The 26,516-nt window shown below is 44.1% G+C and overlaps 1 protein-coding gene across 4 annotated transcripts in view; it reads right to left on the bottom strand.

The window, feature by feature from the left end:
* Window positions 1-11,286: 11,286 nt before the first annotated feature.
* LOC120790644 (tensin-3-like) overlaps window positions 11,287-26,516 on the bottom strand; it is a 49,660-nt gene continuing 34,430 nt past the window's right edge. For 2 of the 4 annotated variants that reach the window (XM_040128395.1, XM_040128393.1), the window contains 11 exons: window positions 17,305-17,461; window positions 16,243-16,697; window positions 15,697-15,780; window positions 15,424-15,555; window positions 14,959-15,054; window positions 13,829-13,906; window positions 13,552-13,629; window positions 13,126-13,294; window positions 12,937-13,005; window positions 12,148-12,177; window positions 11,287-11,518 (listed from right to left, as the gene is read on the bottom strand). In XM_040128395.1, coding sequence (XP_039984329.1) covers window positions 11,377-11,518; window positions 12,148-12,177; window positions 12,937-13,005; window positions 13,126-13,294; window positions 13,552-13,629; window positions 13,829-13,906; window positions 14,959-15,054; window positions 15,424-15,555; window positions 15,697-15,780; window positions 16,243-16,697; window positions 17,305-17,461 — 1,490 coding nt within the window. In that variant the 3' untranslated portion in view covers window positions 11,287-11,376. Of the gene's footprint in view, window positions 11,519-12,147; window positions 12,779-12,936; window positions 13,006-13,125; window positions 13,295-13,551; window positions 13,630-13,828; window positions 13,907-14,958; window positions 15,055-15,423; window positions 15,556-15,696; window positions 15,781-16,242; window positions 16,698-17,304; window positions 17,462-26,516 lie in introns of all 4 variants that reach the window. The other 2 variants (XM_040128394.1, XR_005707571.1) reach the window with 2 other exon arrangements.

Genomic DNA, 26,516 nt, shown 5'->3' with positions numbered 1-26,516 from the left:
GCTGAAGACAAGATTGATGAGAGTGGTTAAATGAGAAAATAAAAAAAAATAAAAAAAACCCAGTAAATGTGCCTTAAATTTTAAACAGTGACCATAAAGAAGCTGAGCATTTACAGTATGTAGAGACGCAAAGTTGGGGAATAATTGCCTGTGTGCCACCAGCTGCACTGAATTGTTGTAATTACAATTCATTCGACTCCTGTATGTATTAATGGTGTGTATGTAGCACTGTACGCATGCTTGCATTGTTCGACTTAGAAACTATGAAAGGAATGGAAGCCACTCTTACCGATCCAGGATTCCTCTGCGGAAACTAAAAGTCGACGTATCGCACTACCTAGCTTGGTGTCTTTGTGATTAAAGCTTCGGATTAACGGAGTGCCTGCACATAACTCGCAAACACGAACGTTTGTCCAAATATGCACGTGTGTGTGCGTGTTTGCACGGACATGCACGTGTGCACGTGTGGGAAATTGAAGAAGCTCAAAATGTGTGAGTTCACACAGAGGTGTGCGGCTGCATCATGTCACATACTGGATTAAGTTGAGACACATAAACACATGAAGAGAAAGACAAAAGTTCAGCTTTTACTCAGTCCTATTGTTTTCTCACACCCCACAAACACACACCTGTGTGTAAGTGGGTCATATCTGTGTGCCCCCCCACCAACCTCAGTCAGCCTGACATCAAACTCCTCTTCTCTTCTCTTTCCTTTTTCTTCCACTATTTGCTACTCATCTCTCCCTTTTTCTTCATTCTTCTCTTCTCACTTTTCTTCTTCTCTTTTCTTTTTCTTTACCTTTCTTCCCACTCTCTTAAACTCTCCCCTTCTCTTTTCTTCTCCCCATTTTTTGCTCGCTTCCACTTTTCTCTCTTCATTTTTTCTTCCACTCTTCTTTTCATTCGTCGCTCTTCCCTTTTTTTGTACCCACCCACTCTTCTCTTATCATTTTCTTTACTTTTCTTCAGCTTACTTTATCTCGTCTACTTCCCATTTATCCATTTTCTCCCATTCTTCTATTCTTTTTTCAGCCTTTTCTCTTTCTTCCCTTTTCTTCCTCTCTTCTCTTGTTCTCATTGGGTCCCCATTCTTCTTTTTCTCTTCCACATTCCTCCACCTTCATGTTCTATTTCCATTTTACCTTTTTGTCTTCTTTTTACTTTTTCCTCTTCCTCTTTCTTCCAACCTTGTTCATCCCCTTCCTCCTCTACTTATTTAACACACGTGCACTTTCTTTCTTTCTTTCTTCTTCTTTTCTTCCAGTTCTCTCCTCTTCCTTTTTCTTCCAATCTTTTCTTCCTCCAATTTTTTCATTGTCTTCCATCTCCTTTTCTTACCCTCTCTTTTCCATGTGTTCTTTTCAATTTCTTACACTCAAGTGTGATCATTGGCTTTGCAAGGCATCTAAACATTTATTGCACAGAACAATACATTAATATTTACATCTCTTTAAGATTTAAAGATACAGGACAATCTTTTTCACCCACATCCCTCCCTCAGTCTCTCTTTTTTTTCCTCCCTCTCCCTGTTTAACTGTGTGAGTGTGTGTGTGTGTGTGTGTGTTTGTGTGTCTGGCCGTGGCTATGGGACAGCCACTGCCTCCGTCCTTCGTCGTCATGCTGGGCAGAGCAGCTGAATAAGCTCATTGTCGGCCTGTGGAGAGTGCAGGTGCACCTCTTCTTTTTCACCTCCGACCCTCGGCCCTCAACCCCACAAAGCCCTTTGTGAACTCTATTTACTGGCGACTCCAATGAAACTGCAGTCCATTACCAACATCTCCAATCTCCCTTTCTCTCCCCATTTTCTGCTCCTCTCAAGAAACCAATTAGCGACAATACAAGTAGGTTAGACTCTCTATTCAGAGTGGGCATTGTTGAACACAATACCAGGAAGCATTGTGAGCTAACAATTAGTGGCAGTGTAGAGTGTCACTGACATTGTTGGGAGTTGCACAAGGCTGGGTTTGTTCCCAAAGAAGGAGTTAGACAGGGGTGGACGAAGAGAGCGTAGGGGGTTCCCAGGTGCTGAATTAGCCCAAACTCGGCCCATGTGTCCCGGTCACACAAGACGCTTCTCAGTGGCAGGGCTCAGGATACAGGAATGTGTCCCAGAGAGGGTGTGTTGCTTTCTTTGGGTGTAGATGTTTACGTTAGAGGTAACCCTACCTGGATGGGATTGTGTGTGCATGCAGGCATTCCTGTATTGGTGGCTGAATGAGTGTACGAGCCGAAGTGTGTGAGTGTGCATCAAGTTACCCGTGTTTTTCTGTTTTTCTCTTTCGGCTCGTTTCTTTGTGCAGAAATGCAGTTGACTGGGCTCGTATGCAGAGCATGGGAGAACTCAGAAAAGGAGATGTTGGCTTAGGGTCTCCCCCCGACCTTCTGGCCTCGAGGTCGGGACACGGGTCATTAGCCCATGCTAATGCTAAGAGCAGGCTAGTCGCCACGTGAGGGGGCTGCCGCAAAGAGGCTTCACCGGGCCGCTGACTCCGTGCTAGAAGGTCACGACCAGGAGGTCAAGGGTTCAGCCATCATTGTTATCCTGCCCCCGCGCCTTCAACCCCCAACACCCGAAACACACCCCCAAACACACCCTCGCTGCAGCATGACATCATAGCACACACAGCACGGGGAGTCTGGAGGAGGAGGGTCGGGCCAGCAGCGTGGAGACAGAGCCGCTGACAGCTGACACTGGCTGGGCTCGACCTGAATACTCGCCTGTGTTCGGTAATGAGAAAAGTAAGACGACCGTGAGATTTCATCAGTCCTGTCTGACACAATTAGCTGTTCCAGGTAAAAAGCAGAGGTTCGGTTCTCAATAGAGGTCAGAAAGAGATGAGCTCTAATCCAGTAGTCTTGTATAAGACTTTGTGAGACAAATTAGTCGTTTTAGGAACACATCTGGTAATTATCATGGTAAACCTCAGTAAACTCGACACTCCAGAGCAGCTGACAGCAGAGTAAGGACACACTCACTCCTGTAGTTTGTTTTCTTTGATCTGAATCATGCCGGAGGCCCGTCTCACAAGGCAGGATTATTAAATTAGCAGGATAAATGAACTGAGCGAAACCCGGAGGAGCTATTTTTACTTCAGACCATGTCGTCGAGGTCGTCAAACCTGGAGAGACGGGGCAGAACAATTCAGGCGCTCTAGTCTTTTTATCAGTGCTCTGTGAGATGCCCGGACGCTCGATTATCTTCACTTAGGACAAATTACGAGGGAGAAAATAAGAAACCGTTGCACCAGAATGTAACTTTTATTCTTCACCCCTCCCCCCGATACTGCAGACAACCCCTGGTTAAATCTGAGGGGTGCGACAGGAGAGATGTGGGGCAGTGAGCACCGATACTACAGACTCCCACTGTTGCCCATTGTGCAGCCATCCCAAATGATCCTCTTCTATTTCTGTCTGCCCTTCTCAGTTTATCTCTCGCCCTCGCTCTCTTTCCCTCCACTCAGTTTATTTGTTTGTTTTTTGCTCTTCTTCTTTCTCCAAATGTTTAGTTCATAGATTTTATTTGCTGATTTGGCTCTAAGTCCCCCTCTGTCCCAGCCCCCTTTTTATGCTCCGCTTTTATTCCCTGACAGCTAAGAGAGAGAAATCTGGGTCATGGAATCCGAAAACTCGCCAGGTAGAAATGCTGAATGAGAGAAAAGGTTAAGAGAGGGAAGGAAAGAAAGATGGGCGCAGAGGGCCAAACGGGACAAGCAACACAGGAGACGCACACGTACACTCAATACTTTGTTCCCACACTCTGTAAAGTGTTTAAAGTTCACACAAGAAGCCAAATAAAAGGCAGGATATAAAAGAGAAAAGGAAAAAGAATGAGGCTGAAACTGAATTTGTAAAAAAAAAAAAAAAAAAACAGTTGAAATGTGAACCAGAGATACATTGGGTCTAATAAAACACCATGGAAAGAGGCAGGAAACAGCACAGGGACACAAAAAAACAACAGTACATAGACTTTTTTCATACGCACCAAAAGCGAGACAGTATGTTAACTTCTAAATTGTGTAATCTTAAAGGAAAGTTCCAGTTTTTTGCAGCTCCAGTCTCATTTTTGTCAGCGTCCTTATCAAAACGAATTGCTGAGATCTGGCAACACAGAACACTGGTAATCAGGCAGGAAACACAATCAGACAACAGCTTGTCCAGATGATCTAAACCACTTTATTTGTGGCTGAGATGAACCAGAATGTTCGTCTGTAAACTGTGATGGATGTTTACAACGCACGCCGAACAATTAGTCGATTACGTAGTCGATCAGCAGAAAATTCTTTTCCAACGACTGTGGTAATCAGTTAGTTGTTTAAGTCACTTTTTAAGCAAAACTGATAAAAATGTATCGGTTCCTAGTTGTCAAATGTGAATATTTGGTGTTTTTAGTCTATGATAATGATAGTAAACTGAATATCTCTGGGTTTTGGGCTGCTGGTGAGACAAAACAAGACGTTTGAAGACATCACCATGCACTCTGGGAAACTGTGATGTGATTTTTCACTCTTTTCTGTTATTTTACAGACCAATCAGTTACTGGATTAATCAAGGAAATAGCTGCCAGGTTAATAGATAATAGAAATCATTGTCAGTTTGAGACCTACATTCAACAGCCAGACTCTAACCGGGGATGTTGCTACCATGTGGTCAGAGTTTTAAACCTCTAGACCATCAGGCCACCCCCTACCTCAGACCGTTTTGGTAATAAATAACATTTTCTGCCATTTTTTTCTTCAAAATGAACGACCTGTCTGACTGCTTGTCCCATTTGATTTTTTTTTTTTTTTTTGATTTTTTTAGTGTCCCCAGATCTCAGAAATTTGTAATGCATGGTAAGACCCAAGTTTTAATCAACTTTCAAAGCCTCAATAATGTATGTATTTATTTATTTATCGGCCACTTGGGGGCAGCAAAACAAGGTGAAAACACAACATCTGACATATAATTGCCTTATTTAATTGTTTAATTGCCTGTTGACCCATCCAGCAGACACTGGCATTGATTTGAAGTGGTGTTTGTGTCCATATGATGAATGTAAGTCCAATATTCATCCTCTTTTAGCTCTGTTTTTGGTCTAGAACGCCTTAGAAAAATATCTGTTGCTAACTGTCTCTGGCAAGTGTTTGGTGCTGGGCAGGAAGTGGACAGTAGATTTATCAGAGCTTTTTCACTGAGAACAGCTGCCTGCTGCTGGGAACACCGCTGATGTGAGCCGTGAGACTGAACCAAAAAAGTCAGTTCGTGGGAACAGTGGGCTGAAAAATGCTAAAATGCTGAGGGAAACTGCGGAGTTGGCGATAATGCCCAGTGGGTTCATCAATACAAACAAGACCTTTCGCATCAAACCAAGTCATTTCGATCCGTTGTTGATGTAACATATTGATTAGTGCAGGTTTAGTGACGCAAAAATGAATGTTATGATGTGCTTCGGCCCCGGAGCGCGTCCGCGTTCACGCAGCCGAACGCACACTGAATCAGCAAAAGTGAGTCATGGCATTTAATTAGTGATGCAATGGCATGAGAGCCAACACACACACGCACACGCACACACGCACACACACACTCGCACATAATACCTCCCTCATTAGGTGTATTGTAGGGATGCTGATGTAATGCAAGTTAATCTGTTGGCCTCTGGTTGGCTTGGTGGCCCAGCGGGAGCTCTTTGTGTGGGACATTACCCCGGCCCCGCCCCCTGGAGACAGGTTCATTAAGACTGACGCTGATACCCAAGTACCCAGGCCTTTGTGTGTGTGTGTGTGTGTGTGTGTGTGTGAAACAGTGTGTTTCAGTCAGTCCTACCAGAGACAATACAATGAAGAGGCTGGTCATAAAGGCACTGTTTTCTCAGCATGTGCCTGAGAACACGTAGGCCAGAAATCTTTATTGGCGCGCAAAGTGTGTGTGTGTGTGTGTGTGTGTGTGTGTGTGTGTGTGTGTGTGTGTGTGTGTGTGTGTGTGTGTGTGTGTGTGTGTGTGTGTGTGTGTGTGTGTGTGTGTGTGGTTCATAAAGTAGGCATGAAGCATATGTGTGTGTGAACTATGTGAAGCTGTGCCACGATCAGAAAACTATGTGAGTGTGCGAAGTTTCTGATGCATCGGTGTAATTAGACCCATGTGACTGTGGTGCGTTCATGTTTCACTGTTTTTGGAAGAGTCAAATGGTCCAGCACATAAATCTAAAACAAGTTGTTTTTCTGTGATCTTGAGTAACACTGATTTCCTGCCCACACTCAGTATACATACAAGTTTACTTGTGTGTTGAAGGAAAATATGGTTGGGAGGGTAAGGAGTCAGTTGCCATAAAAGAGTCCCGCTCAATGATTTGCAACATTACCCCCAAAGGTCCAATACAACCAGAGGTATTAAAGGAAGAGCTACTCTGATGTAACTGTGGAGAATACGCTCAGATGGTAACCATCAATCTACTGCGTCACAGTTACATTAGATGTCGTTATATTGCCCAACTCTATCTTTAATACAATCAGAGGTATTAAAGAACTGGGTTCCTCGGTTTGAACAGTAAAGATTGAAAATGTCACGGTTTAAATCAAAGTTATAAATGAAAAGATGGACGTATTTTATCTCCTTAAAAATTCAGTATTAGGCTTTTCTGCCCTGTAAGTAGCGTTTACGGTTGGAAAAGTTATCTTATTCCACACTATGTGACAGGGTTATAGATATTTTATCAGTTTGTTCAAACTGTTCATGGAAGCTATATGATGTTTACGCTGGGAAAAAAAAAAATCAAAATCCAAGACTCCGTGGGCTGCACCTTTCCATCAAATATATATTCTGGCTGGTAGAACTTTGGGATCTCCTCTAGAATTTACCCCAAAGGTTGGGGCGGGGGTTCAAAAAAGGTTTGGCCCACCTGTTGGGGTTAAGTTGAAATGGTTAAATGACTTTGAAGAACTTTCAAAAAGAAACAGTAGAGAAAAGTCTCTATTAGTAAACACTGTACGTTCACATCAGCCAACATTTACGTTGGCGGACAGTCGCCATACCACAGTGTACAAATACTCCATTACAACGAAAAGTCCCGCATTGACAGTTTGACCTAAGTACACACGTATTAGTAGTAAGCTGAACTTTAAGTACCAAACATAAAAGTAAGTATCTAGAGTAGCACCTTGAATGTTCATTATCAGATTATGTATATATTATACTATATGGTTATTTTTACTGATGTGTTAACATATAAGCAGCTCTGTAGTAGCTGGTCAAGGTGGTGGAACCCCCCCCCCCCCCACCACCCTTTTTTTTTTTTTTTTTAAATGAGTAACAGTGTATTATGATTTATAAGATTATGATATTTGGTTTGCAAATTGATAAGATTCAACTTGTAACTAGCTGTGAAATAACTGTAGTTTAGTAAACAGGACAATATTCCTCAGAAATTTAGTGGAGTGGAAGAATAAAGTAGCATAAAATGGAAATACTCAAGTACACAATTAGAAACACTACAAACTGTTGTGTCATAACACTATATGTATATATATGTATATGTATGTATATGTATATATACACACACATATATATACACATACATATATATATGTATATGTATATATACACACACATATATATACACATACATATATATATATACACATATACATATAGACATACATATGTATATGTATGTCTATATGTATATATGTATATGTGTATATATATGTATATATGTGTGTGTGTGTATATATATATATATACGTGTGTGTGTGTGTATATAATCACACACACACACATCCCTATGCTAATTACACACTAACCAAATTTGGTGCAATGACAGCAATAACAAAGCGTCAAATGACAAATTAAGGAGAAAATCAGTGAGTTTGTCCGCCTGGTCACGGTCAGCCCTGCAGGCCGCGTCCTTTCTGCCCACCAAATTAAAAATAGCAGAGGGATTATTTGTGGGTTGGTGTGGTTTTAGTGTGTGAGATGGAGTGTGTGTTTGCTCCCCTGTGCAGCCAAAGCAGCATAAGCAGCAGCAGCAGCAGCAGCAGCAGCAGCAGCGCACTTAGCACAGGCTTTAAATAGCTAACTCAAATAAAGTGAGAGGAGGCCAGGGATCAGAGGCTGAGAGGGACTTTGTGAGGGAGGCATTCCCGAACGGAAGCTGGCCTTTGGATTTCCAAACACCATTCGGAGCGAGCAATGCCAGGAATGTGATGTCGTCCAGCGGCGACGGCGGCGGCGGCGGCTGTGAAAACCGCCGGGCCACCAGGTGCTGGTGGGCCGCCTGACAGGAAGTGCAGCAGGAAGTGCAAGCAGAGGTCCAGCTGGGGGACAAAATGGCGGCAGGTGACTCAGCAGAGAGGAGACAGGACTGGGATTGAGGGTTGCTACTGTGAGCAGCGTCTCTCTCAGGTCTTTCTGAGCAAAAGCAGAGCTTCTGTCAACTCCAAAAATCTGTGAAACACTGAAAAGGGAAGACGACTCCCCTCTGAAACAGCCTCTTTCTCATCGACTAAACGCTCTTCCGCTCTTTGCCTCCTTTTTTACACACTGTGTTAAATTTCTATTCTTTCTCATCCTTTTTACCTTTTGACGGCCTTCTTTGTTTGCAGGCTGTGGGAAAGTTTCCCGTAATGGTGAGGTCATCCACCACCGACTACCCCCCACCACCACCACCTCCATCACCCCCCCCACACACACACACACACACTCCCCACCCGCCATGGTCTCCCTCTTTCTCCAGGCCAGGCAGGACTGCAGGACAGTGAAGGGTGATGTGTCCCCACGTCTCCCTTTTACTTCCAGTTCCTCAGCTTTCCCCACAGAGACCAGGAACCTGAATAGAGCCTCATTCAGAGCTAGTATCCGTTGAGCTGGCCTCCGAAACCGAGACACAGAGCACGGAAACACGCTGATCAGCTGGTCTGCGAGGCACTTGGAGGCCTATCAGGCATTTAAATCCCCTTTTTCGTCATAGATGTTCTCTTTTTCTCTCTCAAACACACTCACGCAAGCTTGAACACACTCTGCAAATCGCCAGGTTTATTTAAGAGGGCAGCTCTTCTTGCATGTGTGGACTTGCTCACATTCATCTGAAACTGTTTCTCGTTATAAAACCAGTGTGATCATAAAAGCAAGGGGGAGGAGAAAAGCTGAAAATAAAAGATTGTAGATTCTGTAGCTTCTAGCGAGGGCACAACTCGTCCGTACTGTGATTCTGCGTGGAGTTTGAAATCTAGTGGCTGATTACTGCCATCTTTTGGCAAAACTGCAAACTACACTTTTGATTTTAAAGGCTCAGTTCAACCACGATTACAAAACATGTGTTCTCACCTCTGCTGGTGCTTCAGTCATGCACAGTGGGTTTTACTTGCTTAGGTTTTGAGATCTTTGACTCTGAGATGTTTGCCTCCACCCCAAGACAGTGGAAGAGACTGTAATTACATTTGTGATGTTCAAGGCACTGAAAAATTGTTATTCAATTATTTAAAGCTGCAATAATCAATAGTTTCGTATAGTGTAAACAACAGATCAACTAACGATGTGCGATGTGAAAGGAGCCGCTTGTAGAACACACAGACGGTTTTCACCTGCAGTTCTCTTCAGCTCTGTGGAGATTTTTATTCTACTCTTGTTACATCACCAGGATCACCTGTACAGCGCCACGTGGCAGATAGACAGTGCCAGGCGGAGCACAGAGTACGGTGGAGAGGCCAAGTGTGGCGTAGATTTATGCCGCTGACGTGCACCGGGAGCAGCAGGAGAATTGAAAAAGAAACAGGCGTGTACACGAAGAAGGTCCTGGCAATTATCCTTGAAACTTAATTAACCCGTTGAAGGAAAATGAAAAATATAATCTGCTGTGGGAACTGAGGGACCATGACGTCTTGTGTCAGGGATACCTCAGGCTAAACAAGGACCAATCCGATGAGGCGTTTGAGAGGATCAGCCATTAGTGTTTACCAGGTGAAGGAAGGGAAACATTAGCAGCTTAATAAGCAGGGATTTTTCTGAAGAGTTGTTATAGACCAAAACAGAGCCAAAAAGGAGAGTAAATATTTACCAGGTGAATGCAAACACAAATCCAATTCAATGCTAATGTTGCTTTTTTATGTTGTATGCTATAACCGCTTTATTAGGTGGAAATGAACTACCTTCTACCAGAGAAATCATTTCATTTCTGAAGGCAGAAAATCTCAGAGCCAGGTACTGAATCTTAAAACCTGTTGACATAAAACTGAAAACCTGTGCGTGGCTACATGCTACTCTGGGTTGTGAGTGAGGAAAAATAAGAAAAAAGTGTTGTTTTGTAATTTGGGTGAACCGATCCTTTAACCAGGCCTCAGAATCAGAGATGCTGTGGTAGCATTCATTTACAGATCTGCAAAGAGAAAATGAGGATGTCTCTTTTTTTTCATGGCACCATAACTTACACACTGTAAATCCGTAGCGAAGTCACCGGCACAGGATCATATTAACAACTATATTAGTGATACAACAAGTACACATGGGCAGGTTATGTAGTTAGCTTACTGTTATGTTAAATGCATTGCATTCTCCCCACAATAATATGGGACATAATTGTATAAATTCTGAGGTACACTGCCTTTAATCCTAATGTACAATATGTGTTAATATACAAAAATATATGACAAGTATATTTAGGAAAAACAAAGTCTTTTACACATCCGTAAAAAGGGATAAATACTTTGAGCAATATATAAACACAACACAATAAATCCATCTTAAGTACAGAGCAACCACACTGTGACAGTATGGTTGGTTCTGTTTGAACACATTAAATGGACCCGTGGTTTGCACAAAAGTGGTGTTGAAACCTGATTTACGCATTTTTACCGCGAAGAAAAGATTTCAGAATTATAAGCACACTCAGAAAAGTGCATATTTATGGGCAGAATATCTGTTAGTCTTCGGGTTTAATCTGCAGGACATCGGTTAATCTTTGACAGTGATTTCCAGGCAACAAGCGGACTCAGTGTTGTATGGCACATTTAAAGTAGGTTTGGAGGTACAGGTCAGATAAAGTATTCAAACGTGACAAAATCTGATTTTCATGGTCGATCCTCTGTGAAAAAGAGCCTGATCTTACAGGCGTCTCATAAAGAAGCTCCGGGGACGTGCTGGGCGTCTTGCGGATGAGTTTGGAGTTGTACATGACAGGCTTGGCCCCCTCCGGTGGCAGAATCCTGCAGTGCCCTCGTTACAAAATGCTGGTTCTTCTGCAGGCTGGACCATCAGGTCCAGGAGCTGGTGTGTGTGTAGCTTCATGGTTTTTGGCTCTTGGGAGAAAAAGTCCTTTTATTTTTTTTTTTTTAAGTCAACACCCATATTATTCGTGATGTCTGGGTGGGAAGTTGAGCCTCAGTCTGTAGTTTGAGTCTCTCTCTCTCGTTACTTTTTGTGTGAACCAATCATGACCTTTGAGACAAAGTTGACGATAGCGCTCGCCGGCTGCTCCGGGTCGTGCTCAGCAAACAGATGGCACATGTTTTCGGTCTCACTCTGAGATTTCCTGGCCACAAATCCAAAGATCCTGGCGGAAAGAAAAAGGAGGGACAAAGGTGGACGTTTACACAACAGCAGGGGGGACCAATCTTCAGCACGTTTTACAAACAGGTTAGAGACAGGTCCGGTGTCTAGCGCTCGCTCTGGGCTTCAGCCTGATACTTTTAACTGCCGTGAAATGTGTTTGTTCTTTGTGAAGGAGGAGGCGACAGACTTCTCTAGCACCTGTCAGCTCAGCAGAGGGTGAGCGTTCGATATTTAAAGATGGAATTTGGACCTCATGGGGTCTCGGGTCCTGGGTGTCGAACCTCTGCATGTCACCTTATCGAAAAGCCCTACGGTTTCAGTCAATTTTGGTGAAACCCAGCTATATGTCTTATTTTAATAATCATACATCAGTGCTACCAACTGTCGTTATTATTCCTCTCTCTCTCTCTCTCTGAGACCTCGGAGCAGACTCCAGACCTCGGACCATATATTTTATGCATGTAAATGAAGATGCGATTCAAATAAGCAACTTTTTTTTTCCCGTACCAAGATAAGAAAAAGAAAATGTAACCACAATGCGCCGTAACAAAGGCGATGAGGAAAGAAGTGGTGGGGAAAAAGGAAGGAAACGATGAAGAGTAGTGAAGGGAGGAGACAATAAAAACTTACTTCGCAGTGGAACCGCTGCCTCTTGTCCATCTGTTTAGTCAGGGTGACATTAGGAAGTTATAAGACTATTTCTGGCATTCGAATCTACACATTCATACATAACATACATGCATTAATCGTACACGAAATATGAATGCATAAAAAACTATCTCTCCTCTGACTGTGATAAAGTGATAGGATATCATCGTGATTTCAATCTTCTCTGATGATTCTGTCAAAACATGGTCATGGACTGGGATGTGTCAAATAACAGTGATATAAAGTATTCAAATTTTGGTCAATTGATGCAATCATCTTGTACAATATGTACTGATGACTTTGTGTGACAACTAATACAGGCCTCCAGGTGTTTGGAAAAGCAGATTCTGAGCTCTGGTTTATTGCTACAGGAGCAGCAACGGTGTGCTTTTCTCAGATTTTGCCTGAGAGAGAAATCACTGTATCACCATGACTGACTCCGGTGGCCACGAATTCCTTTTCCAGCACTCTTCCAACACAATCACAGTCTTCCATTCTTCAACCGTTTGGTCTACTCGTGTTTTCTCCTGCGTATAAATGAGCGCTTTCTGGCCTGAGAGGCCGTCAGCTAATCAGCAGCATCGTCTGTCACTGTGTGTGTTTTGATGTGAAGCTTCAGTTTAGCATTTTTCAAAAAACAAAAGAAAAAGAACATTAAGAGGACTGTGCAGCCCAGGTGGAGAAATGTAGTCTCCCTCAACTGCTTTCTATCACGATATATAAGAATATGTCAATCATGTCATTGCAGCGTATAAAAGTCACGGTACTCACTTCCTGCCCTGTGGGTCCAGAGAACAGAATATAACGGTGTTGACAGCGTAGTGTCTCCTGAAGAACAACCTGCGGGATCAGACAGAGACAGAGCGCTGAAACGGAGTCTGCGTGAACACGCGGGGTCCCGTGTGATCGCACCTGAGTCTGAATCTGCGTCTGTGGCCTGCAGGAGGGGAAGCCACTCACTTCCGCTGGTTGTCCGTGAGCGTGATGCCCTGTGCCGACACTTTGAAGTGGACGACGGTCGAGGCCGGCTGGGGGTCCATGGAGAGCGTCGTCGTGGTGGCCTTCTGAACCGCCTGGTGCCCCGTCAACGACTCCAGCTCCACGGAGCCCAGGTACCAGACGTTGCACGCTGCACAGCGACACACAGACACGCACATTCAAGGAGTTGGAGGTCCTCGTCTACTGATTTCATTCACTGAAACACTGCTCGGGTTTTCTGTGTATTTTGTAGCGGATACACACTTCATTGCAGTTTTCAACTGATGCCAGGAATGTATGTGATAAATGAATGTGCTGTGCACACACACACACACACACACACACACACACACACACAAGTCAAACAAACACAACGATTTGTGTACGTATGTGATGCCCGTGTTGTACCTGCTCCCTGTTTGAGGAGTTCAGCTGCTGAGTTTGTTGCTGTTTGTGCAGATGAGTCATTCAGCTCCTCCACTGGGTCTGCAAGCAAACACACACACACACACACACACACACACACACACACACACACACACACACACAGATGAGTTCACTGCCCAAAAAATGCAATAAAATTGTGCCAGGCATACACACGCACACACACACACACACACACACACACACACACACACACACACACACACACACACACACACACACACACACACACACTTTTTACCTTTGTCGGGCAGGATGAGTTTACAGGGCAGAGCCAGAGGGGTGATGGAGTGCTGACACACCAGAGCAGTGAGACTTCCTGTCAGGGAAAGAACAAATAAGATCAACCTTAATATTTTACAAACAAACCCACCAACGCGACTGACTGAAGGACTCGTCATTAGTGATTATTGATGATTAACGATGGGGCCAGCTGCACTTCGCCGTACCGACCACTAGAGGGTGGCAGAGGAGACGCATTCAAATCCCGGGCTGCTGTGTATTTAGAACCTCACCGGTTCCACCCCGGTGGACAATTAACAGACGCACTTGAGGAAGCGAACCACCCACTGGACCGACTGAGGAAAGCACTTTAACCTGTCAGCTCAACCTAAATGTGTCGCGCTTTATAGCACGGGGAGTGCAGCCGTCCTGGCCTGGGGCTGGCGTAGAGCACTGGGACGGTACTACTGCTGTGGGTTTTACTGTTTAATGTCATTTTCTGCTTTTTGTCGGCGACGGCCCAGAGGGAAAAGTCCTTTTTACAGCTTTAAAAGTTTATTCTTCGCAGATAAACATTTAATAAAAGATGAGATTAGTTTATAAAACGGCACGAAATGCAGCAGGTGACACAGCCTGCATTAGCATATGGCTCACAAACAGTATAAACACAACATTATTTTTTTACTTGCTGATTTTACTTTGGCATGTTGAAACTGGTCGGTTTACATTGCTCCTGGTTATTTTTTAGCATTATCCACTCGGCTGACTGACAAGCCAGTGTAATAATCATGTGCACAGGACTGTCTGTATCAGTGTATCAGAGTGTCGTATTCTGTATAACAGTGTTGGGAGACAGACAACAGGAATTTGTCCTGTCACAGACTCTGCTATGCTACTCATAACAAGCAGGATCGCGTTATGGCAATGTGGGATTCGGTTCAAGTATTCTGATTTGCCAGCTTTTTAATTCACTGAATCATCCAAAAGGAGACACTTAGGAATTCCGAGAAAAGGTTCGATATCGTGATCATCAATATCGCAACGTAAAAGTAAGCATATATAAGATTTCAAATATGTAGAAACTTTCAGAATAAAATGAAATACGAGAAACGGTACAGGACCCGCCGAATACATTTACAGTATCCTCACCAAAGTAGGGCTCATTGGGGCAGCCTTTAAGACGAACTCCTTTCTGTGTGCACTCTATCAGGAAATGTCTGACCAGCTCATTGGACAGGTCTCCTACTGCAGAGACACAGAGACCACATTTCAGCAGATTTACATTGGCAGTGTATTGAGCTAAATGCGCAGAAACATTGCAAATGTGTAGAAAGTGCATCATAAATTGTTACTAGCTTGTAAAATAAATTTCAGAGAAAGTGAAATTCATCAAATACCATATATCTCATTATATAACAGAGATTCATTTGGTTGGTTAACGATGTATTTAACGTAGGGAACTTTTTTCAATGCATCACAAAGACAATGTGTACGTATAAAAATCACATACATGTGAATAGAAAACGCCGCTAAAGGTGGCGTCTGTAGCGCAGTCCCCGCAGCAGAGACGAAATCCAGGTAAAGCCGAGCGCGACCCTAACAGTTTGAACCTACCTTTCTTACTCTGTTGTAAGACAGACGGAGGGGGAGTTGCCACCTTCATAGCCAACCCGTACGCGCCGCGAAACGAATGGCTGTCTCTGACAATGAACGAGCCCGGCTCTTTGTCCTTTAGCACCGCAATGGCTGTTCAGGGGGCGGAAATGAAGATAAGCCGAAGTTAGAATCATCATGTTCAGACTGTATATGGAGGGAACCCTTTGCACAAGGGTGTATTATCTGCTCAGAAGTGGCCGTTTGGCTCTCCCGTCCAAAAACAATATTTACCTTGGTCTCTGGAAATGTCAGGCTTGTACCAGAACTTGGACGTGTCCTGAACAAACTTCACAGTGTCCTGCTTATTGCCAAAGTCTGCAAGACACAGATTAAAGCCCCACGTTAGGTTTCAGACTGGCTTTAGCCCAAATGTGACGAGACAGTGGAAAAAAAATAGCGTGAGAGAGACTCTTTAAAGGGCCATTACACCCATATCACATAGAAGATGCGTATTTTTGCACAACACTGTTGGTACAGTGAACAGCCGCGCAGACAATTCTAGTTTTATTTGTCCAGGTTTTGACACGTCTTCCCCTGAGAGTCTTGCTGCCAACCTTGAGGTGAAAACTTTGAGAATGTCTCAGGACTCAGCAGAAACCAATGTCCCAGTCCCCCAGGATAAGAAACAGCCTCTCAGTAACACAGACCTTGACCCTCTTGGGTTAAGCAGCTATTTCCTTTGAAAACTGAACTGATCATTCAAAAGAGAAACACAGAGTAAAATCAATCTGTTTAAACCACAGAGAGATACAGTGACCCCTTTCTGGGACGGTATACCTGCTCCGGGTGACGGGGCCCCACTGAGTCCTCTAAGGGGGTCCGGGGTCATCGAAGACGAGAAAGGGATGCTGAGACTGCTGCCGCTATGAGGGCTGGAAAACCCGCTTAGAGAAGGGGAGCAGGAGCCAAGCTCTCCGCCCTCACCCCATCTCCTCTTCTCGGGCAGCAGCGGAGCGAGGCCCCCGTCTCCCCCGAGGTTCAAACTCCCAAGCCCCTCCACGGCCTCCAGCAGGCTGTGATCCAGGCCGCCGTTCCCCAACAGAAATGAGGACAAGTCTGCGCTGTCTGTCTCTCTGCGGACACCCGGACCTCCACCCGGGCTTTTCGGAACCCCCCGGGGAGAACTGTGGGCATTTGGATTGCTGAGGGAGAGGGGGGGTGAGGGCTGGGGGAGATACGGGGAGTTCAGGGCGTTTGGAGTCTGGTCATGCCACACTGGAGGAGGAGTGGCGCTGCGGATGAGAAAGAGGGAGAGTTCAGAGGTAGAAACAAACACAAACAAGTTTTTAATCAGTTACTAATACCTCTGGTATATTAAGTTAAAATAAAATACTCAAAAGCATCAAAACTCTACACGCTTCGTAGTCAAACGTGTGTTTACCCTCCCCGTCCTGCTTAATTCTTCCTTCTCTTTCTAATTTTTATCCTTATTTCATGACACAGAAACTAATTTAAAGTAGATTCTCAAAATAAGCTGCTTTCTGTCGATTACAGGTTAACACATTTCTACTGCTCTGCCCTAATTTCCCCCTCATATTTCAAGAAAATAACATTTTTGTTCTTAATTGTAGACAGAAGTGAACCAAAAGAGCTTTTGGTTCACTTGGTTCACCAGCGGCACAGAGTGTAAGATTCAACGCAAAACTTGGTACAACATGTACAAGAGTCTTTATGATAATACATTTTTGTTTATGACTATTAGACTAATGTCTTAACATGAATTTGGCCATGATTTGTTCATCTAAGAATGCAACACGTAGTGCCCTCTGCCAACGCATACGCTGCACACTATTGCATATGCACTAGGAAGAAGGTGTGTGTGTGTGTGTGTGTGTGTACCTGTCTGTGTGTGGCAGTGGGCTTCCTGATGACACCGAGCACATGGAGCCGAAGATCCTCTGACAGGAAGAAGGAGTGACCGACACGTCTGATCTGAACAGGTTTCCCTCTGTGGAGCCGCCGGTGTGGTTCATACTGTCCAGGAAATTCCGGGCATCTGTAAAAAAAAAAAAAAAAAGGGGGGGGGAAGAAAAGAAAAAAGAAAAATGAAGTCATCATATTAAAAAAAGCAGATGTAAAACAGCCCTGAACTATAATAGCTGCCTACTTGCTATTGACTGCCGCCTCGTGTTTGTCTTCATTGGGACCCTGCCTTTGTTTGGATTATTGAACCATCGATGTGTAACAGCGGAGAAGAAACACACCTGTCAGTGTTGACAGATGTGTCTTCAACCTTTATCTTTCCTGGAGCGGTATCAGCAGCACGTGGAATTTTTGTCAGGGAGAAAAATACAAAACATTGCCAACCTGCAGTCTTATCCCACATCAGCTCCTTTGACCGTCTGACTTTATTTTCACAGGACTAGGACTTTTTTTTTTTTCTTTTCCGAGATTACGACCGTTTTCTCACAACATCCCCACATTTTCTCAAAGATCCTCATTTCATCCTGACTCGGCCTGAATCGTCCACGTCTGATAATACTGTGTAGTGTGTGTCCAGCTACCTCCAGTCTTCCTGCTACGCTAGGTCACCTCCCTGCTACAGCCAGCTGAAACACAGACATATCTTTAAGGTTGAACTGCAGACCTAGTTCATTATGATCCTGCCTAATGAAGCACACTGGAACTTAAATTTGGGCAAAGCTGAGATTGACAGTGACAATGGTAAACAGAGGCGTGCACGTGTGTGTGTGTGTGTGTGTGTGTGTGCGTGCGCGTGTGTGTGATGTTGGAGAGCATTTCAAACATCCCAACATGACATGCTGACATTCTAACAACACAGAGTGTCATTCAGCAAACACCGGGGCAGGCCTCCTCAGGCCACAGACAGGCCTGTGAAGCACGATGAGTCACCGTGAAAAGACTCAGTCATTATAAAGAGCTCCTTGTTTGGGATTGGCGGACCCCCTCCCTCCCTCCCTGCCTCCCTCCCTCCCCCGTCCCCTCTTCCGCTCCTTCCCTCCATTCAAGCACCCAGAGATGGAGGAATTTGGACTGAACCACCGGCTTTGTCCGTGATCGTATTGGACGAGCCACAGCATCTCGAGTGGATTATATAATCACACGTGTGCTGTTGATGAATTTGGGGAATGCATGAATGTGTGTGTGTGTGTGTGTGATGCAACAGCAACACACACACATGTACATATTTCTTCTGAAAGTTTGAACAGTCACTATGTCCAATCGGATGTGCATTTCCATTTCATGCCACTCGATACTTCTACTCCACTACATTTCGGGGGTGAAAACTGCGCTTACTTTACTCCATTCATTAGACACCTATTGTATAGTTACTTATTCACTTGCAAATTAAGATTCTAAACATAAACCGTACGCTCATAGAAGCGTTATTATAGACACTTTACAGGATAAAGTAGTTAAGCTTAGCTTCGCCTCGACCAACTACAACGTTAAAAAGCTTACGTTACATTATAACATGATATATGCTCGTATAATGATATAACGATATACATCTTGACTTTGGGATAACAAGCTGCGATAAAACCACTTAAAGCCAGGTAGAATTTTACCGATGACCCCCGAAGCTCCCGAAAGCCCCAGACTCACTGTATCAGTTTGTTTTGGATCATGAAATTATTGCTCGTTTGTTAAGGAACTTGAACGACCTAAGTGCGCTATCCACCCGGTGTAGCTGGGCCCTGTCACATGGTACATACTGACAGGGCCCTGACAGGCTACTCCGACCGTAGCAGTTGTCTTTCAGTGCCTCTCTGAATGCAGGGCTTTTACTCGTAACGGTGAGTTGTAAGTATCGCCATTAGGTATGTCCTACCAGTGGTGAGAGGGTTTGGAGTCGAATGTGACTTTCCCACAGCAGAGGGCTTCCCACACACATTTCTGCGATGCCTACATTATGAACGGTGTATCAGATATCTGCTAAGTGTGAATTTACTGGCAGCTGCTCCGAGGAGGACTCACTTAAACAAAGCGAAACAAAGTGTTTGGTTTTGTATGTTCGGCGTCCGTCTGTCCAGAAACCTATCTAGTGTGGAAGTTGGACGAAATGAAAAAGTAACAGATAAAGTACCGGCAGTACAATTTTGAGGTGCTTGTACTCTTCCATTTTAGTTTTTGTCTACATATTGTGCTTGAAGTTGCAGTTCGCTTGCATATAAAACATGGGATAAGTGCATTACTGCAGGTTAAAGCTGCACTTATCGTATTTTCATATAAACAATGGATCAAATGACTAAGACTAACAAGAGAGCGAGATCAGGCTACTCTGCGGTTCCCCCGCGCTCCGGGGAGAATTAAGCATCTCTCAGTTCAACGTTGGAGTTTTACAGCGCTTGACTTTACTATTTAGTAAATAAACTGGACTAAGTGGCTGAACTCTTTAGTTCAGCGTCATTTCCAGCAGCAGCAGGCGGCTGTTTCCAGGGAAAAAGCTGTAATAAACCCACTGCAGTTTACAGCTTCAGCCTGTGATGGAGTATTCTTCATATTCCTTCTGTTACTTTAGTAAAGGGATCTGAATATTTCTACCTCTTCGCATAATTGTTCACCTGCTGTGCAAAGTAGTCCATTATATTTACTGCTTACCGTTTTATTTGAGTGTCCAAATTCTGACTGTGACAAGTGTCCATTATATAGTGCATATATTACTCTGGTGCCATATGACTCATTGTGTATCTAGTACTCAAGCATACAAGCATCAACTTAAACTCTTAGAGGTTAAAGCTCAAGGGCCCAGAGCAGATTGTGTTGCAGTCTGCCTCAAATTAGACCCAAACCTCTCATCACTGACTCACAGACACTTGCGCTTACTCATGCACAGCTCAGAAAGCAGAGATAATCCAGAGTTGTAGTGGCTGTTGTTGTTTGGAGGAAACAAACATAAAATGAGGGGAATGCCCTAAGGGCAGCGGGATTCCTCAAACACTCCCACAGTCGCTGTCAGTTTTCCCCTCACGGGACTTTCCCAGAAAGCAGACGAGCCTCTTCTCTCTCTGTTCCCACGGCTGATTCCCCTCGCCGTGGCTCGTCACATCTGCTGCTCCAAAGCTCGTCCCCGCGTCATCGGCTTAATTACAGAACAGCCCGAACCGTGGCATCGCCGGCTGACCCCACCCTGACCTCTGACCTCAGACCAGCCTCCGCTCTGTAAGGCTCCCCAGGTCGTTGTTACGCCCTTACGCACCTTTCACCTCCTGTTTCCATGCTGCACACGTATCCACGGCTACTCACGTTCAACCAGACACACATTAATGGAGAATCCTGGAGAGACGGACTGAGACATTATGGGCCCCGTGTGAAACAGAAAGGGCGACAAGTACATTTTCTCAGTCCATCCATAAATTCTCAACTCTTTCCTCGCGTTCTCTCTCTAAAACTGTCCTTGGTGAAACTGTTGTGAAAGAACCAACTGGTACCAACTGAAATGTCAAGTACCGAGAGCTGGCATCGAACATCAGGTCAGATTTATGCTCTTTACGTATCGACAATGTACTTCTTTGATAACTGCCATCTTACTTGATGATGCGACACGTCTGCGGAGACAAGTCCTCCGAGTTAAACAACAAAAACGTGCTGTTTCTACTTGCCCTCCTGGACGACACATTCAGGTGTTTTCTGATCTGACGCCACTACTGGTAGGATGACGTATCTCAGTGCCTCCTTAGTTCATTTGAAATCAAGAAACTGTACTAATCAAACCGTTTTCTGATCTGAAAGTTATGGTTAAGTTGTTGAGTTATTGTCGGTCGTCAGCGGGAACAGACAGCGTCATAATTTTAACAATTTTATCCAGGTAAAGTTTTTGCCGCCCTTGCTTGGACAACATTTTTATTTAAGACGTTTGCCTAATTTTGTAAAATAAAATAAAAAAGAGTGACATAAAAACATGTTGATAGTTTAACAGATACTCATTTAATCCCTGTGGGACTTTACAGTGTTTCAACAATAAAAGTAAGGTTTGAAAAAACATGTATGCGTTTGGTATTGATGGTAAAATTCAGGCACTAGTATCAAAAGAATTTCAGGGCTGCAACTAACAGTTATTTTCACTATCGATTAATATGCATACTAAGTTCACAATTAATTGATCAATAGTTTTGTCCATGAAATGTCAGAAATGACGGAAAATGCTCACTATAGTTTTCCAGAGCCCAGGGAGACGTATTCAGATTCCTTGTTTCATCTGACCGACAGCCTTTAAAGCAAAAGCCATGCGGTTTACTATCCTATATGAAAACGGGAAACATAAAATCCCCACATTTGAGAACGCGACAACTCGGCATTTTTGACCGAAGAATTACTGAAATGATAGATTGGTTATCAAAATAGCTGCCGCCCGACCAAGCGCTTAATTGAATAATGGCTTCAGCTCTAAAAAACTCCACAACGATGGACAGGCCTTGGCAAAAGCTGGCAGGACGATGTGTTCGCTACCTGCTTGTCATAAAGCAGGATGTGTTTTCATGATGTGTTTTCCTACTTATTTTTCTGCATCGGTCAGGATTTCTGACTCCCACATTTGCCACCAGTAACTACTTGTTCATTCCATGTATTGTGTACATATATTATTACTTAACTCTTAGTGTACATATTTGATTTTTTTTATTAAATAGCTAATACTGTCCCTCCTGCCGGTGAAGCTTCACTGAATTGAACTGAATTGAATTGAACTGAGAGGGCAAAAGAGAGAGAGAGACATACACAAACATGCAAGCAGACTCATACAACAAAAACACAAACATTTTAAAAAACTTTTCCATCCGTGCTGTTTAAACTTTACTTGTTCTATGAAAAGCTTTGAGAGTTTCCCCTCTTTAAATTTCTAAACAGTGTTTTTCTGTCCGTTGTTTTCTCCAACACTTGCAGCTCTGAGAGAGCACAAAGCCTTTTCAGTTTGGGTCGAACCGTGCAAAACCAATTCCAGATGGCGCAGGCCCATGTGGGCACCACTGCCAACCTCCGCCAGTCAGTACCCTCACTCTCAAAACCCGCAACACACACACACGAACACCCACGCTAACAGACACACACGCTCTCCTGATCACAGAGACTGACGGTTATACGGCTCAGACCGAAAGTGTGCGCATACCTTCATGCTTGGTATGGAGATAAATCCCTCTAATCAATAAAACCACAGTGAGGTTATCTGGAGCTAGTATCGCCCTTCATATTTCCCACCTCCGACCCCGCTGGCTGCTGCATAAGCAGGATGGTATGAAAGGCAGGAAAATGAAAAGCAGAGAAGAGATGCAGAAAGATGAAAAACATACAGCCGTCACGTGTTCAGTGCGGCTACAGAGCTCCTGTGTTTTATCCGACAAAGAAACACTTCTCCTCGTCTGTTTTACTCTCCCACTCACGCATTCAAACACTTACACGCTTAGCGGCGTCGCAGTGGACTGAAGGATGAGCCTACACACACTCAAAAAAAACACAATGATGCACATGGAGGACAACAGAGGGTTTGCAGACTCCCCGCTGACCACAGGAATGTGAGTGCAAGCACTTTGTCTCCACACACACACACACACACACACACACACACACACACACACACACACACACACACACACAGTCTGAGGCAATGAAGGTCTGTGGCATGTTACAGCTGTTCAGAGCGATCACAGGCTGCAGCTCCTCGGGGGGATGAAGGGAAGAGAGGGCAAAAGAGCAACACTGAGAAGAGACATGAACAAAATGAGGAGGAAGACACCTGCTGCTACCCTGAGACCCACTGAGGCTCCATGTTATTGTTATGTTATCAATTATACTTTGACTTTTAAAAATGGCCCAGGGCAAAACAAAGTTCTTGTTTATGCTTTTTAAAATCCATGAAGTTAAATAAAAAGGACAACTATCAAATAAAAAACGAAAACTAAGCCCCGGAACATTTAAAACACTGGACCCTGATGATGATGACAGTGCCTGTACAAAGCTGAGCTGAATTCGATCTCCAGTTCCAATCCTGCTAACGTGCCTGATTGAATGACTTTAGGCAACTGTTTTATGAGCTGAGCCAGTCGAGATATGATGACCCGAGTGCTGCCGGTCTGAAACTGCACTGATAAAAAGACAGATAAAGATAAAAGGACACGTACATTATAAAATTTCCATAATCAATCATCAGCATTAAAATGCGATCTGTATTTGGGTATGTTATCTCCCAGGTGTAAATGGGATAATTATCAACTTATATAGCTGTTATCCCTAACGTCTTTCCTACGTACATATCCAGCAGACACAGAGCAACATTATTTTCCCATTAGACTTGTGTTTGTGTCAACCTTACTAATCTACATCCAATATTCACTTATCTTTTTGTTTCAAGTTTGGTCTCCACCAACTCCACAATCTCTGGCTCTTCGGCCGCAGGACGCTCCACTTTCTTCACCAGCTGGTCTCTGACTGTGTCTGTGTCTGCCTGCCGCTTGCTGCCGAGCAGGTGCACTGACTACATCCGAGTTTGTTTGATGAGAGCGTTGAGACTGAACCGGACAGTGTGCCGTAAATGTGCCGTCACGACAAAACTAAGAGCTACGAGAGGCTAAAAGGCTCAGTAAAGCTGCAGAGTTGCAGTGTTTTCTGCCAGAGAACATGCAGCTCTCTCCTGGGTATCACTTGACGCTGCATCAGAATGTGATCAGCTGTCAAGCTCTACCCTCCCTACTCCAGTAAAAACCCATCAACCTCAGCCCCTGCTGTGTCCTCCCCTTCCTCCCCCTATTCAGGAGCTCTGAGTGTCCGAGCAGAGTGTTTGTCTGCGGAGAGGAGAAACTAGCGGGCGGTCGTCTGTAAATCAGATTCCTCTGTTCGCCGCTGGTGTTTGGACCGACAGCTTTATCGACTCAGTGAAGTGGCAGAGGAGAGGCCGAGTTGCGAGCCAGCTGAAGAGGGAGTGAAGAGCAGCAACACTACAAGCCGAGAGAGGGTGTGAAGTGTAACGGTAAACAAGGATTATTTAAACAAAAACACCGCCATCACTGAGGTGTTTATTGGTGTCTGAAGTATTCTGATAATGGGTTGATGGCTTTATAAACTGCGGTTAGAGCCACTGCTGTGGTTTCACCCACAGAAACAATTTGACTCATGATACATCAGCAACAATGAAAACCGACTCTATCCTACTTCAGTCAACACATACATACTGGCCAACAAATCCCTTATCGAGTCTTAGATTCGCGTTCTCTGTTTAGTCCGTTTTGCCTCTCTCTCTGACACTACAGGCATTGGCAGAGGAAAAAAAAGGCAGAAGATTTATACAAACGTGATAACTTAGCGATGCTCATGCTAACCACGTGTATTGTTTTGTTGCTGCGCTGAGAAAAAAGTATATTTGTTTAACTAACAGATGTTAGTTAACAATTCCCTACCAAACACAGTACTTAAACAGATTCAATAAGGGATTCGAAAGGATTCAGATTCAGGAAAAAGGCTACTGTGGCCCATCCCCACACACTGTAGGTTCTCCGTTCAGTTTTCCTCAAGCTCAAGGTGAATATCAATGATTTTATGTATTAAGGAAGTCTGAACTCAGAAAAATGTCCCGGATATTTGATCATGGTTTGAAGCTTGAGTGAAATTCCTCAGACTTGACCCATCTGGAGAAGGGATCATGGATTTTTCTCCTGCTGGTGGGTCCATACATGACAACGGTTACAACATGCCACTGGGTTGCGGGAAGCTCTTTCTAACCTGTTGTTGTGGAGAGATATGGGCACACAAAGCCCAGCTTCACTCTCTTTTTCATCACATTCTTGCCCACAAAATTTCAGACAAAGGTTTTGTTTTCACTGCTGCTTTATGACCTTTATGAGCAACCTTCAACGAATGTTTCTAAGCAGGTTGTGGTATTATGAACCATTAGGCATGGTTTTAGCTTTTTTTCAGGCATCTAGGTCAACGGGCTAAATGTGATTTAAAAGGGAATGTTTGTAGACGTCCAGGTTACATTTAATTATTTGTGTAACCGGCGTTTCAGCGATTATTTTTCACTTTGTATTGGGGACCTGCTTCAAATACAAACATAGCACTTTAAATATTGAAACAACTGTTATACACAGATCATAAGCAGTGTCACATTGTCTCCAGTCGCCAATTCTTTCATTCCTAAAACTGACGAGGATTGTGGTTTTGGTTTCTACCTGTATGTCTGCGTGTTGGGTCAAGTAGTACATGTGATATTTTTTGATGTATGAATGTGCTGGAAGGTGCACAGTGATCCAGAATAACGAGCTAGGTGCATTCTGAGGCGCAGGGGTTTCTGCCAGTGACATTGTTTTCATCTTTGATGATCGCTTTGACTAGATTGTCTCCAGGCAGCTGCACGCCTCTGTGATCATCACAGAGTAGCTGTCGTTGAGAAACCCGTCAAACTCGCACATCCCTCTCTCCATCTGGCAAAGTACAGTGGTTCATGTGTAGCGCCTTCATCTTTTGACTTTTGGAAGAATGATACTGCAAATGAGCTGATGAATGCCCAGTTGACACAAACAACTCTCACGCTTTCTTTGGGTCCTGTGAAGCTGCTCTTCCACCTGTTTCCTGTGTAGACTGTCTCTGTCCATGTGTGTCAGTGTCTCATCTCAATAAGGTCCAAGAAGCTCCTTATCAGTGTCAGCAGCATTTGCTGGGCCTGCGATCAGACCTACAGTAGCAATGCATCAAACGAACTTTAATTTCGGTGAGATCACGTTGCGTTAACACAGCAAAAGAAACGCAAAGAGTCGTCCAGCCGAGAAGTTAAACCTCACACAACTTTTGCCACAACGTTTGCCTGGTTCAAGATTTTGAATCACCGCGCAAATCCTTGATATATTCCGCAATTCAAACAGGTCTGGTCTTGTGCCCAATGACGGCCATTTCACCCAGTTTTTGAAAAAACATCTGACCAAACAAAGCTGTGTATGCAGGGTTAAGAACGTCAGCGTCGTTCCCTGCACAGCTGCCTACTGAGCCTAGCTACATGCATGAAGAACAGCAACAGAAGAAGGGCTAGGAAAATGGCAACAAGAGTGGTTTGAGATTGAAGTGGCTGTAGAGGTTGTTGCAAGTCGACTTACAAAGATAACAACTCC

This window comes from Xiphias gladius, chromosome 6 (assembly GCF_016859285.1).
Source record: "Xiphias gladius isolate SHS-SW01 ecotype Sanya breed wild chromosome 6, ASM1685928v1, whole genome shotgun sequence".
Lineage (NCBI taxonomy): Eukaryota > Metazoa > Chordata > Actinopteri > Istiophoriformes > Xiphiidae > Xiphias > Xiphias gladius.
This window is presented reverse-complemented; position numbering and strand designations above follow the sequence as displayed.